Source organism: Python bivittatus, unplaced genomic scaffold, assembly GCF_059951505.1.
Source record: "Python bivittatus isolate LINGU-HERP-01145 unplaced genomic scaffold, Pbiv_v1 ctg000220_np1212, whole genome shotgun sequence".
NCBI classification, from domain to species: Eukaryota; Metazoa; Chordata; class Lepidosauria; order Squamata; family Pythonidae; genus Python; species Python bivittatus.
The window spans coordinates 38,013,189-38,025,953 of NW_028277048.1; the positions used below are offsets into that span (position 1 = coordinate 38,013,189).

Here is a 12,765-nt window from a genome sequence, read left to right on the forward strand (position 1 = left end):
AAATCGTGTGAATTGGAACATTGCAAAAGCGACAAGTTGTGAAAGGCTGATATCTCCACCTTACAAGAAGAGACTAGCTTCGTGGCTTTCCAACATACATTTACACTTTTGTTGCTGAAAGCATATTTTATTAATCAACATATTAAACATAAAACAGATTTTCTCTCTTTCTCTCCCTCTTAGGTAACCAATGTTATCAACATGCAGAAAAGGAGTAAAACACAGTAAGCAAAAGAAACTAATGGCATGAGATAAGAGAAAGAAAGGGAAATAGTTACATCTACTTTAAATTAATACATATCTCTCCATACCATACCTTTTTATCCTACAAACCATCCTTCCTTGCACTACAACAGCAGAGATTCATACATTGCCTTTTAAACTTCTCACCTCTCTTTCTAAAAATCTCATTGGCTCCATCCAGTTATGACTTCTTTGGTCTGTATTGGTCTTCTGCTTCATTCATTCTCACTAATGATCAAACCATCTTCATGTATTTCTTTCATACTAGTTACTTTATTTTGTATTCAGTCCACATTCATTCATCACCCATAGAGTGCTGAACCAACTACAATTCTGGTTCTACAATGCACTTCATAAATGCTCCTTTTTCTTTGCATTTAACTTACTTTTTTGTTTCTCCTCACATAACCAGTGCTTATTTCCATATAACAAGGAAGGCAGAAGTATGTTCTTATACATAGCCATTTTTGCTTTGCTCAGCCAAAATGAATTCCTCAGACCATTTACCTTTCTGCCAACAACTGCAAGTCTTAAACATTTTCCATCCATTTCCTCATCTTTATTAAACATTCTATCAAATTACACAAATTCATCCATTTGTTCTGGTTTTTCAGCGTTTATGTATAACTTGCTATCGTTCCGTTTTCCTATCAAACACAACTCATTTGGTCTTCAATACATTACTTTTCAGATCCATGCTCCTTGTTGCATCATACGATTTAACATTCATAGCAAATCATTCAGTCAACAATGCAACATAATCTGCACACAACATAGACACATATACAGGTCTGCAAACAACATGCCTCTACCCTTATTACAAGCATCCATAAATACATTAAATGATCAAGGGAACATCACACATCCTTGTTTTACTTCTTACTCAAATGCTGATGCACTGACTAAACCTTTCATTAATTTGCATGCCTGCTTTACTCCCATCATATACTGCTTTTACTGCATTCGGCAATGAATCTTCCGCTCCATATTTGTGCAAAACATCCCATGCTTCCTGCTTATTCACAGTATTATACATTTTCTCTAAACCAAGCAAAGCACAGAAGGCATTCCAATCTCTTAGTAATAGCAATGCTCTGGGTCACATGACCAGGAAGGAAGAAGGCTTCGAACGGAAAAGTTGAGATGGCAACATCTTCTTTCCTTACGTCCACTTTCCATTCATTCTGCTTTGAAATTAATCTATCTTGTACTATCTTTTCCTGTAGTTGTGCTACTTTCACTCTCATTTCTTTCACTTCCTTTTCTTTCATACTGTACTCATTTTTTATCAAGATCCACATTCCCATCAACCTGGTATCCTTTGCTAATTATCTCAGTCTTTCATCATAAACGATCAAATCAGTCGTACTTTTCAATTCATTCCTTTGCCATGAGTACTTGTCAACAGACTCATGCCTAAACTTCACATACAAAACAAAGCAGCTGCTGACATCCAATCATCACTCTTGCTCATTCTTGGGTTTCTAAATGGCCCAACCTTTTATGCATTCTCTCATCTCATTCCCACCCATTGAGTCATATCTCCGAACAGACGATTTTTTTCCCATAGATCACATTCATTCGGAATGTTGCACAACTTTTCCTCCAAACTTTGTTCTTCCATTAACACCATTCTCTGCAACATAACACAACTATTGCCAACTTTTGAATTGGTGATAGTTGGTTTGGACTGAATTTAAAACTGAATAACGACATTGAAAGAAAATAGAAGTGGCTTTCTGAAATTGAACTATATATGTAAAGCTAGTATAGCAAGATTGGAAAGAAAGGGGAACTAAAGTGGGTTTAAGGGGACACAGAAAAAAAATCATGTAAGAATTGAAATTAATTTGCTGTTTATGGGAAAGTCTTCTCTTGAATTCTTATTTCAGAGATCTTTCCCACAGAGCAGTTGCTGGGGGTGAGAGGGGAGGGAGTATAACTCTCAGATCTATTATGAAGCAAAGGGTAAGCCAAAAGGGTTTAGCATAATTGGTAAATCCAGTCTGTTTCCAGATGCTCAGGAAATGCAACATTTCTCCCAACTCTACAGAAGTATAATAGTGAAGAAGTCTAGGTTCCATGCAATAAAATCAACTGCAGCTATATTTGCAGAAGCTGACTCAGCTATAGATAAGTTCATAAACAGAAGGAAAGGACATGCAATCATGTAAAACTCCTGGAATTGCTTGGTTGACAATTCCCCACCCCCATCTTCATACTCAGCATCAGCAAACCTCCACATTTAGAGAAGGCAATGACAGTGCTTTTCTCCAAACTGACAAACTACTAACCCTATGGTTTCATGGCATTTTAAAGGCAAATTTCAGTGTATGATAATCTATAAAAAACCTAGTAATTTTGCCACTAGCCACAGGAAACAAATTTCTGAGAGATGGGTTGGCAGTGGAGAAATCAGTGCCTTTACTGAAGCCATTCAATAAATTAATGTATGGTTTATAAAGTGAGATTTTAAATGGGAATTTCCCAGTTCACTTGCTCATGCTTTCAAACTCCAGACTTTGTTCCATTCCTTGAAATAAGATCTCTGATAAAGTAAGTCTCCTTGGCTTAGTGTCCTTTTCATGGCACACTAGATTGTGCAGGTTTCAAATGAATGTAGAGGGGCAAAATTATTATCAGAACCTGCCTTTGAATAGGTATGGTGGTCTTCTCTCCATAATTTGTTTTGCTGTCCATCTGAGGTCGACTCTCCAAGGAAATGGGCATACAAGCAAATTAACATTAGCCCTTCGGCAGCGTGGCACTTCCTGGTCCTACTTATTGTTTGCTAGCAGCCATTTGGCTGATTCATCCAGATGTTATGGATTACAATTCCTACAATCTCACATCACTCTCCATAATGCATGTGTCTGATGGGAGCAGTGGTCAAACCCTTTGGAAGCACCAAACCGGGAAAGGATACTAACAAATCATTATATAGGGCTTGTGGAAGAGAGGTGCAATTTTACACAGAGGTTTGTGCAGTTAAAACTTCCCTTAACAAGGATTTCTTGAGAGGTATGCCCTTTCAATGTAGGAAAACTTGGACTGATCACCTTGTCTGCATATGGCTATTTGTTTTGGTGCAGATACATTTCAGAATGGCTCACTGGCTGTTTTTAAGGTAGAAGATTGTTTCTTTCACTTTTAAAGCTCTAATTTAAAGCACTTTGTGCAAAACTGGTAACTACTGTTTCACAAACTTATGTTTTTGATAGACCATATATCAAATAATAATATATATATATTACAGTGGGTACTAATGAAGAAGAAAAGACAGCAATAGAAAGTATGGCAACAAAACATATACATCTCTCTCTACACACACACACACACACACACACACACACACATATATATATAAATATAAATAATTGAATTTGGGTGGGGCAATCTATAATTTATAATTTACTTTAATCATAGTAATAGTAAGTGGTCAAGAGATAAATAGAATTTGCCCTTTCTCTATCAGAAAGCACTTCCATGTAATTACTATTTTTATTCTTGAAACACTTAGAAATGGATTCACATTGCCTTATGGTTGTTCTTACCACCACCATTCATGAAAGAGCTTTGTGGTCTGAGTTGCTCAACACTGCTTCCAGCTGACCAATAATGGACCACTCCCTCAAAGTCCAAACAGTGGCTCACCCCTTTCCTCATCCTTAGCTTGTCCATTGTTTGCTACAATTGGGGGGGGGGAGATGACTGATTACTGGGAGGAAGAAATAGAAGACCACCCCTTGGATCAATTTTAAAAGCTCTGTGAAAAGCTGATATGTCATAACACCTTCACCTCAACATCAGAAAAAAGAGTCAGGAAGCTGGGAGGCTGGATAAGGCAAGGTTTCTTGCCAATGGGGGAACCATCCTGCCCAACACCAACCCCAAAAACTCTGCTTCACGGCTATTCGTCCTGCATCACACCTCGGCCAGAAGTTAATTGGCTCAGCTGCTGCAGACAGAGGACAACATTGGAAGCCAGGGACGTGGCACCCATGTGAATTAAGTGCAAAGTGGACATGTGAATGTGACCTCAGAAACCGAGTGAACTACTGTATTCGTGCCTTCACTAGAACCAAAGAGAGGAACCAGGGGTAGCATTTGCTACAGATCTGAGCTCTGTAATCAAGAAACCTCTAAGGGTCTCAGGATCTAAACTTTCAGTGTAGTTTCCCCCCCCCCCCCGAATATCTACTGATTTCCATTGTTTCTCTTGTTTTTAAAAGTAAGATTTTAGGCCTCATGAACTATATAGTTCTACAAAGAACAAGATAAAACATAGGACTGTCTGCAGTAGGTTTTTTCTTTCTTTAGAGCTCAGATTAGAACTGGGAAGAAATTGTGGGGTGTATATTTCCTTTTTTGCTTTTGGCTTTCATGTCTTATCTTTCAATATTTAATATACATAGTGGTCCTCCTAGATCGTTTCTTAATTTTCTCATTCATATATCATGTTCAGGAAATGTAAGAATAAAATATGTAAACCATTTGAATAGAATAAAATATGTAAACCGTTACTCACAGAGGATTTTGTGTGCAGAAACCAGCAAATAATTTCTTTTCATGCAGAAAATAATATTTTATTTCCCGTGAATTGCCATACATCACTGCCATGAAAGGGTAATTATTGGACTCTTGATTCAGAAATTGGCAATCTTATATACCTTATGTATTCTGGTTGTACAGCTGGGGCTTTAAGCATGGAATTTCAGCTTGTTTTATACTGGCCAAAAGGTCAGAAAAAGAGATGTGCTAACTTCATCTCAGGAAGCCTGAACTCTTGCAACAACATTAAGAAGAATAATGATACATGTATGTTTCACTTTTCTATGGGGAAAAGAGCAATCTGCCCCTTTCCAAGCAGATTTAAATCAATATATGATTCCTTTGGTTTGCTGGTAATATGACTGCAGTTATTATCGTTTTAAATTGTTAACTAGTCTTTCTTTTTAGGTGCCAAAGAATGGACAATTTACATTGTTACGTGTTTAAATAAATTCACCTATTCAAACAGCAATTGTTTTTCATAAACTACAGGGACAATAAGAAAATATTTTTCTAACTGTTGTGACAGAGAAGGTGCAGACTATAGCACAGTAGCAAAGGTCTAGAACGTTGTTCAAGGAAAGCATCCACTGGATTACCTGAGCATTTGCTACTTTAATACAGAAAGTGGAAGGGTTAAATTATACAGTAGTCAAAGACTGCTTTCTCCCTCCTGTACTTTTCATACATATTTCTGTGTGAGTTTATCATTCCACCATATCTTGGGGGAGAAGACAGGATCCTACTTTTTGTCAACTCCTGCTCTTACACCATTAAAACCGAATCCTAACATCAGAAATTAAGCAGATTTCTCGCCCTTTGATCTTCATGTCACAAAAAAAATCACTTGCTTAATTTCTTCCTGCTTTTCAAACTTTAAAGTTTGAAAATCACAATCAGATATTTGAGGATGGTGATGACTGATAGCAAGAGGACATTCATATCAATGTGATTATGAATACCTTTGCCAGCTTTGGGGGTTTTAAATTGTTGTATTTCTATCTCTCTTCTGCACACGAAATGACAGATAATTTTCTCAGTGTTGGGATGGGAAAAACTCAGGGTTGTGTCATGGAATTCTGTGATAGCAGAAGGGTAGGATAAGCATAAAAGCTGGCATCAGACTGGAAACAGAATAGTCTTATGCACCCTACTGTCCATGCTGCTGTTAGGCTAACCAATTGAGATAATTATTGTTCAGTTATTGTGGGTGATCAAAGTGTAGTTTTCAGCTTGCAACCCACCAGTCCTAATGGGGCACAATTTTGGATTCTCCACTCACCGTAAGATGTTCTTCTCCATCAAAAAAAGTGAGGAAGAAAGCACAAAGGAAAATTCCATGTATGAAGGTTCTTTGAATGTGGGGTTTCTTTGTGAAAAGAAAGACCAAATTCCAAAAGTACAAAACATTCTTAAATTACTATCCTCCTTGGCAGAAAGCTCTTCTTTTGTAGCATTGATTTTCCTGGGAAATAGCAATAAAATAAGCTGGTATCTGTAATGAAACTTTTAATAACAGCATCCACATGGTCAGCTAAGCCATATTAATGTGGAAAGAAATTGTCCATAGACAAGAGTGCTTCAAACATGATCTGCTGGAAATTGTGTGGTTGCTCTGTACGCTTGTTTCCCTTGGAGGAATAGTGTTGTCCTATGGGCATGTGGGAATAAGATTTTACTAGGAACACTTGTTTTCAGATAGACTGCCCACCTCTGGGCACCCACAGAAAAATATCCCTTCTGCTTTGAAAACAAAAGATGAGCCATAAGCAGGTGAGGTACAGAGTTAGCTTCATAATGGCATTTTGGATTTTTAAAATTTTGGGATTCCAGGAAAGGGGAAATAAACAAAACAAAGAGATATGCACACAGTACAAGAGACGTGTGTTCCGTTGTTCATAGCATCTTGAATGTTCAGGGGAAGTAATGAGGAAGACATGAGATGAAGTATAGGCGATAATTTCACTGTTCACAACACATTCCCTCACATTTTTTTAAAGCACTGTGGTACATCTATAGCTGCAAAGCGTTTGCTTCTATTTGCAGTATTTTTTCTTAAACAGATTATTTTTGTTAAAGTGAGTAGCAGGATGGAAGCCATACAAGGGAGAGATAAATTATGGGTTGATGACTAAAAGGCACCAGTATTGTCTGGATGATCAATGAAATTACCACAACTGCATAAGGGTCAGGCCTGCAGCCATATGAAAAAGTTACCGCATGGGCGTTGCTTTCTCGTACCCCAAAATTCAGCTCAGAGATGAAGGGGGAAGCATTTTCAATAATGCTGGGCAATTTACTGTATATTTAAGCAGATAATTATCATGTGTCCACAGGATAGATGGATAAGAACTAAATAACAGGCTCAGATTCATCCTGAAGAATTTGCACAGCAAAAGTGGAAAATGAATGGAGCCCGCATTTTATGGCTGACAAACTCTGAATCTTACTGATGGACAGCACCCAACACAGATAACCTGAAAAGAGTGAGATCTGAGACCAACTAGATGAGACAGAGAAAGTTGCTCTCAAGTCTCATTGAACTGACTGGACTGATTAAAATCAGCAATGAATGGATTGGAAGATATGCTCTAAGTACTACTGCCTAATGGCACAGAAGTAAATTAAAGGTAATGAACATATTCCCTGCCTGTGTGCTGCTGAAATTTATGGAAGCTGTGGGACAGCTGTTGTACAAATCACACTTATTCAACAAGGCTCGTGGCAAAGAATGACATACTAGATGGGTGATATCCAGGGTCTTATTTGTTTTCCTTATGGGCCACTCTTTTGTGTGTCAAAGAGGGAGAGATGAGCCTCAATGTACTTGAGAAGTATTTCTTGTATACCACAAACACTTCAGACCCTAGATCCTTTAGCAACGGCTCTGAAAACTGCCACTTCTCAATCAGGTTCTCAGGCACTTTGAGGAACGCCTCTATTTTCTATATTTTCTATTTGCTTTTTCAGTCTCTTGTGTCTAGACAGAAACAGAGGCCAGCTAATGAGATCCACTACACACAGAGAAAACCTCTCACCTATTTTAGACAGCAATCCCTTCATTCAGACACAGAAGCCTGCAATCTGGTGGCCACTCACTGAAGGCAGGCAATACTCCAACTGCTCTGCCGTCACCAGAAAACAAGCTCTTTTCCTCCTGCACATGTTTTCCTATCCTTTGTCTTGCCTTTGGAGAGACTGATTCCTCACCAGGTTCCCAGTAAGTCCTGAGAGTTCCAAAATCAGGTGTAAGCCACTTGAGGTGAGGCTGAAGTGGGCTGTGTTAACCCACATTGCAACAGCTTATCACTGTAATTCAGAATAATTCAGTGTGGCAGGACTCAGCGTGTTTCTTTCTTGTCAAAGAACCAACAGAACCACTGGCATATGCAGTAGAAATGCCAACTAATACATGGAATTCCTAAAATTATTGCATAGGCTAGAGACACTTTCAGTTGAACACACATCTAGCTGACAGTTGCAACAAAGCTCCAAGATACTCTACGGCTGCTCACTTTGGTGAATGTCCTTCATTCTCAAATCCCATCCCAGCTCTTACTGATAATACCTCTTGGATTCAAATCCCCTTTGTACAACTGAGGTAATCTATATCTTTCACAGCTCAGACACCAGCCCCATTCATACATCATATTAAAGCTATGATTTGTTGACTAAGCCCACAAGTGTCAGGGTTCACACATCTGGTTACATTGTAAACCATAATTTACACTGACTGGATTCAAACAACATGCCAAACATTCCATGTCATAGTTTATCACATTTCATGTACCAGTCAATGTATTGATGAAAATCAAGAAACATGATTATATACTTGCAGAAATAAAATGTTCTGTCCCTTCCATTCAAGTACACAGATGTAATGAAGGACAGGAGGATGACTGCAGAAAATGTCTAGAAAATCAAATGCCAAATCATCTTCAGAAACTATGACAAGTACTGCCACTACTCCTATTGTGCAGTCAGCCATGGTTAAGCACAAGCACATTTCCCATTTACAAGGTAAAAAAATGATAAGGCACATATAAGCTTGTTACTGAAATAGGAGAGAAGCATTGCCTGGCTGTCCCACAAAGCAGAAGGGAATGGATTTATTACCTTGACGGATGGAGACATATCTGCCATTGGAAGCCATGAAAACTACTTGTGGATGGCTCTCTTCCAGATCAAAGAGCTCATCTTTGCCTGGCTTGGAACTCCTGCCAGATTTTAGAGTGCCAGTAGGTCCCATGGGTGCTAGATATTTCCCATCACAGTCCTTGAAGGCCAACTTGCCTGCCTTGAATTCCAGGGTATAACCTGTATGGCGGTCAGGTTCCTTGACCAAGATACCATTGTTGCGGAGGTAGCGATTGTCACAGGTTCGTAGGCAATACTTCTTATTCTGGAAGGTAAGTGTAATAAGCGAACCCACACCCCAGGGGATGTTACTGTCAATAGAGATCTCATCCTCTTGGGCACTGAGGTGTGCATATCTTCGCCTGCTAACACTCAAAAGATTAGCTTGTGGGTGGATGGCCAAGTGTACAACCCAAAGCTCAGCTTCAGTAATGGTTTGGGCAAAACAGGACAGCCTGTCTTCAGAACCACCAAAGAAGCGCTTGTATGGTTCTGACTGGAGTGCCCAGCGTCCGTCTGACTGAGTGACAATGATAAAACACCCATCACTTTCTGGCTTCTCAGCTTCACATGAGACCTTGCCATCTTTGTCAGCAGACAAGTACCTACCTAGGTGGCTCTTCAAGAAGACCACCGAGCTGTCTCCATCCTGTTCCAGGCTCCATATTTGCTTCCTTTTCAGGCTTGATGCCGAGGCATTGATTTTATAGCCAAAGTGCTCTGCTGTTAAATATCGATTATCAGAGTTGATTAAGCCAAACTGGATCTTCAAGGCCTGATGGATCCCATTTGTTGGCATCTTCACTCTGGACAGCAAACAGTCCTAAAGATTGGGGTGAAAGTCAAGTTTTTCCCAGTCCTTATTGTAAAAAACTAGGTGTGAATGTATGCCCAGCCTCACAACTGAGGAATCTGGATTAGCACAAATGAACATTTACATCTCAGTCAAAGCCACAGTGACGTGCAAATGCCCTAGTTCCAGGTCTCTCTGCACCGGCTCTTCCTTCACCTAATCTAAAGCCCATAAAACCAGTCTCGTTCATTACTTTTTCCCCGCCCTCCGCACCTCCTCTCGCTGGCAGCATTGCTCTCTCCTGCACTGCTCACAGTGACTTCTCCTCCTCCTCCTCCTCCTCTGCATGGCACAGCAGGGATGGGGGGAGAATGTTCAGAAAAAGTACACACTTAGCACTGCAGCAGCCTTGCTTAATTAGTACAGCTAGGATTACAAAGCGTTCAGTGAGCTGCCAGCCTCCTGTAACCAATAGTGGAGCTTCTACATAAAAGCTACAATGAAAGGGGGTTGACAGATGACACAATGGCCTTTTGATCAGCTGTATTCTTCAGTGGTATCTTGTATTCTACATTAGTGGTGTTCTGCACTATAGCTACGTCTCTTTTCCTTTGCAGTCTCAGTATCTCTAAATGTTTCATAGACCCCTAACTCCTTCACATATCAGGGCTATGGTACCTTGCAACCAAACCTGCTGCCTTCCTGGTTGATTTCCTCAACGGAGGATTTATTCCTCTTTGCCCCTGTGTAAAGTTACACGGTTCTCTGATTCCATGCGGTAGGTCACCTTCGAGCTGAATGCCTCTTTGGTCCAGCTTCTAATCTCCTTAACAATTAACTGGGCCTTTCTATTAGTGTAACTATTTTATCCTCCTTCGGATCCTTTGCCTCCATCTGTCATGTAGCCCCAAATCCATAGCTCTTTTAAAAGGACAGTTGCAGGATTCCTTAAGTTTAAGGAAATGGTCTAGCCAGAAATCGAACCAGGGCAGTCTATAGAGCAAATGGAACCAGCTAGGATGGCAAATCCAAGTTTTGAATAAGTAAATCTCAAAGAAATACTGTTTAATTTAAACACAAAAACTTGGAATCTGCTAAAACAGAAATTACTCAATAGCAGAACGGAGGCTACACCTGGTACTGTATTTATGCAGTGGCTAAGAATCAACACCGGGTTGATGGCATATAATCAATCAATGATCTGCAATGAATTCCAACTCTCCATCTAGTCCTTCCACTAGGCAAAATGCTACTGCTTCCTTAGGTAGCAGATGCCAAAATATCTAGCATTTCTCCAAAGCTTCCAGGCTAGCTAGTTGCTTTCAGGTGCAGTGAAAGACATGTCATGTTCCCAGGTAGGGGGGGAAAAAAAGCACCCACCTGCTTCTAGACATGGAAAGGGGTGGGGGGAGGTGGGGCAAGCACATTTCATTTTGCCCTTTGTCTTGGGTAGCAAAATGTCTTGGGCTAGCTCTGCAGTTGCTTTTCCATCCGTTCCTTCTCTCTGCACTTCCATGGAAAAATATGTTTCTGAGATTAGAGAATCTTGGGGAAACTCTATGGATACGCAGGTGGCATGGGGAGTTGGTAGAGGAACAAGTTGAGATCTGAGTTGATACTGGTGGTGAGACATGCACAGGAAACTTACACTTGGACAAAGTTTGACTATGGCAAAACGAACAGTTCACTGCTTGGGTGCTGCATGAGTCAGGGGGGAGTCTACATAGTGGGGAGTCATGCTAGTACTGGGAACTTTTCATTAGCTGTATGAATCTGCAATATATTACAGATGTTGCACAAGGATGTCAACTTTCCAACCCACTCAAGGGGACGCTGAAATGCCAAACAATAGGCTTAGAGAGACATGAGTGGCAGGAAACTTTTTGCCACGGCCCACTTTAGAAACCTTTTTAGCTGGACAGCACGTTTCAAATAACCTAAACCAATAAATGAATAAAATCCTCTTGTTTTAGCTACAACGCCCCTTACCTTTATGATTTAGTAAACTTTCCCCTCCTATAAGTATCATCACGCCAGGCAACTTTTCAGCTTGTAAAATTCAGCAGATCATTATATTTCCAGTCTTCAGATAACAAACTTCTACAGTTTGCTTTTCTTGGTGACATTGTGAAGAAGCTGCAGAAGGAATGAGGAATAGTGGATCTTCCTTTTTAAACACAGTAATGTTTAATAATGATGAGTATGGAATTGATGACATATATCACGATGTGGAATGTCCTTGTTCAGGTCCAGCCAATGAGCGCATACTTTTTACCCTTTTGTAACGTTCTCCAGTAGCCAACTCTAGGATGGGTGGATAACACGTCAACTCAGCATCTACTCATAATACAAGCACATTGTGCCGGCATCTTTTTTCAACTGGGTGCCAATGACGCTGACTTCATTTCATCCCCAACCCATGTTTGAGATAGCCTTAACTCATTCTTACTCGTACGGGTGTTAAAAGAGTGTTTTTTCCATTATTCCAACTCAGTCCACCTCAAATTGTGTAAAATCATGTCACCTCCTATCTTAGAGGGAAACCAGATAACTGATGCCTTTACCTATTGCTGAATTGTTATCTGCTCAGCTTTGAATCAGAGGAAATTCTGTCAGCATGAAGTCTGCTGTTCCCATTGCCAGTCTAGGTATGATTTGGGAAGAGTTTCCAAAGAAATTGCTAAGAACAACTACAACAATTATAAGTCAAGAGGTGACATCTGATTAGGGCATAGTGTCCCTAAAAATATTGCTAAAGCAAATTGGGGGCTTGGAAGGGCCCTGATTGTAACTTTTGTAAATCCAGCAATTCTGCACTCTATAACAGTTGGAGATTTGAATTCAGCAGGACTGCTTACTAGAGGATATGCTTCTGAACATAAGCAGAGTGCTGAAAGAAAAGTGAATAAGTAAGTAGCAGAAGGTCCCATTAAAAAGAAAATACAATTTATAATATAGTGTCTCTTGGATGCAAAGTATGGACTTAGTCTAACTGTCAGTGAATGCTAGCTGCCACTCATTGTATTTGAAATAAACTAGAT

The 12,765-nt window shown here is 39.8% G+C and overlaps 1 protein-coding gene across 5 annotated transcripts in view; it reads right to left on the minus strand.

Moving 5' to 3' along the window:
- Positions 1 to 12,765, minus strand: part of FSCN2 (fascin actin-bundling protein 2, retinal) — a 63,714-nt gene that overhangs the window by 16,951 nt on the left and 33,998 nt on the right. For 4 of the 5 annotated variants that reach the window (XM_007419851.4, XM_088138358.1, XM_088138359.1 and 1 more), the window contains 2 exons: positions 11,714 to 11,860; positions 8,911 to 9,754 (listed from right to left, as the gene is read on the minus strand). In XM_007419851.4, the coding sequence (XP_007419913.1) occupies positions 8,911 to 9,730 (820 nt within the window). In that variant the 5' untranslated portion in view covers positions 9,731 to 9,754; positions 11,714 to 11,860. The remainder of the gene's footprint in view (positions 1 to 8,910; positions 9,755 to 11,713; positions 11,861 to 12,765) is intronic. The other variant, XM_088138361.1, reaches the window with a different exon arrangement.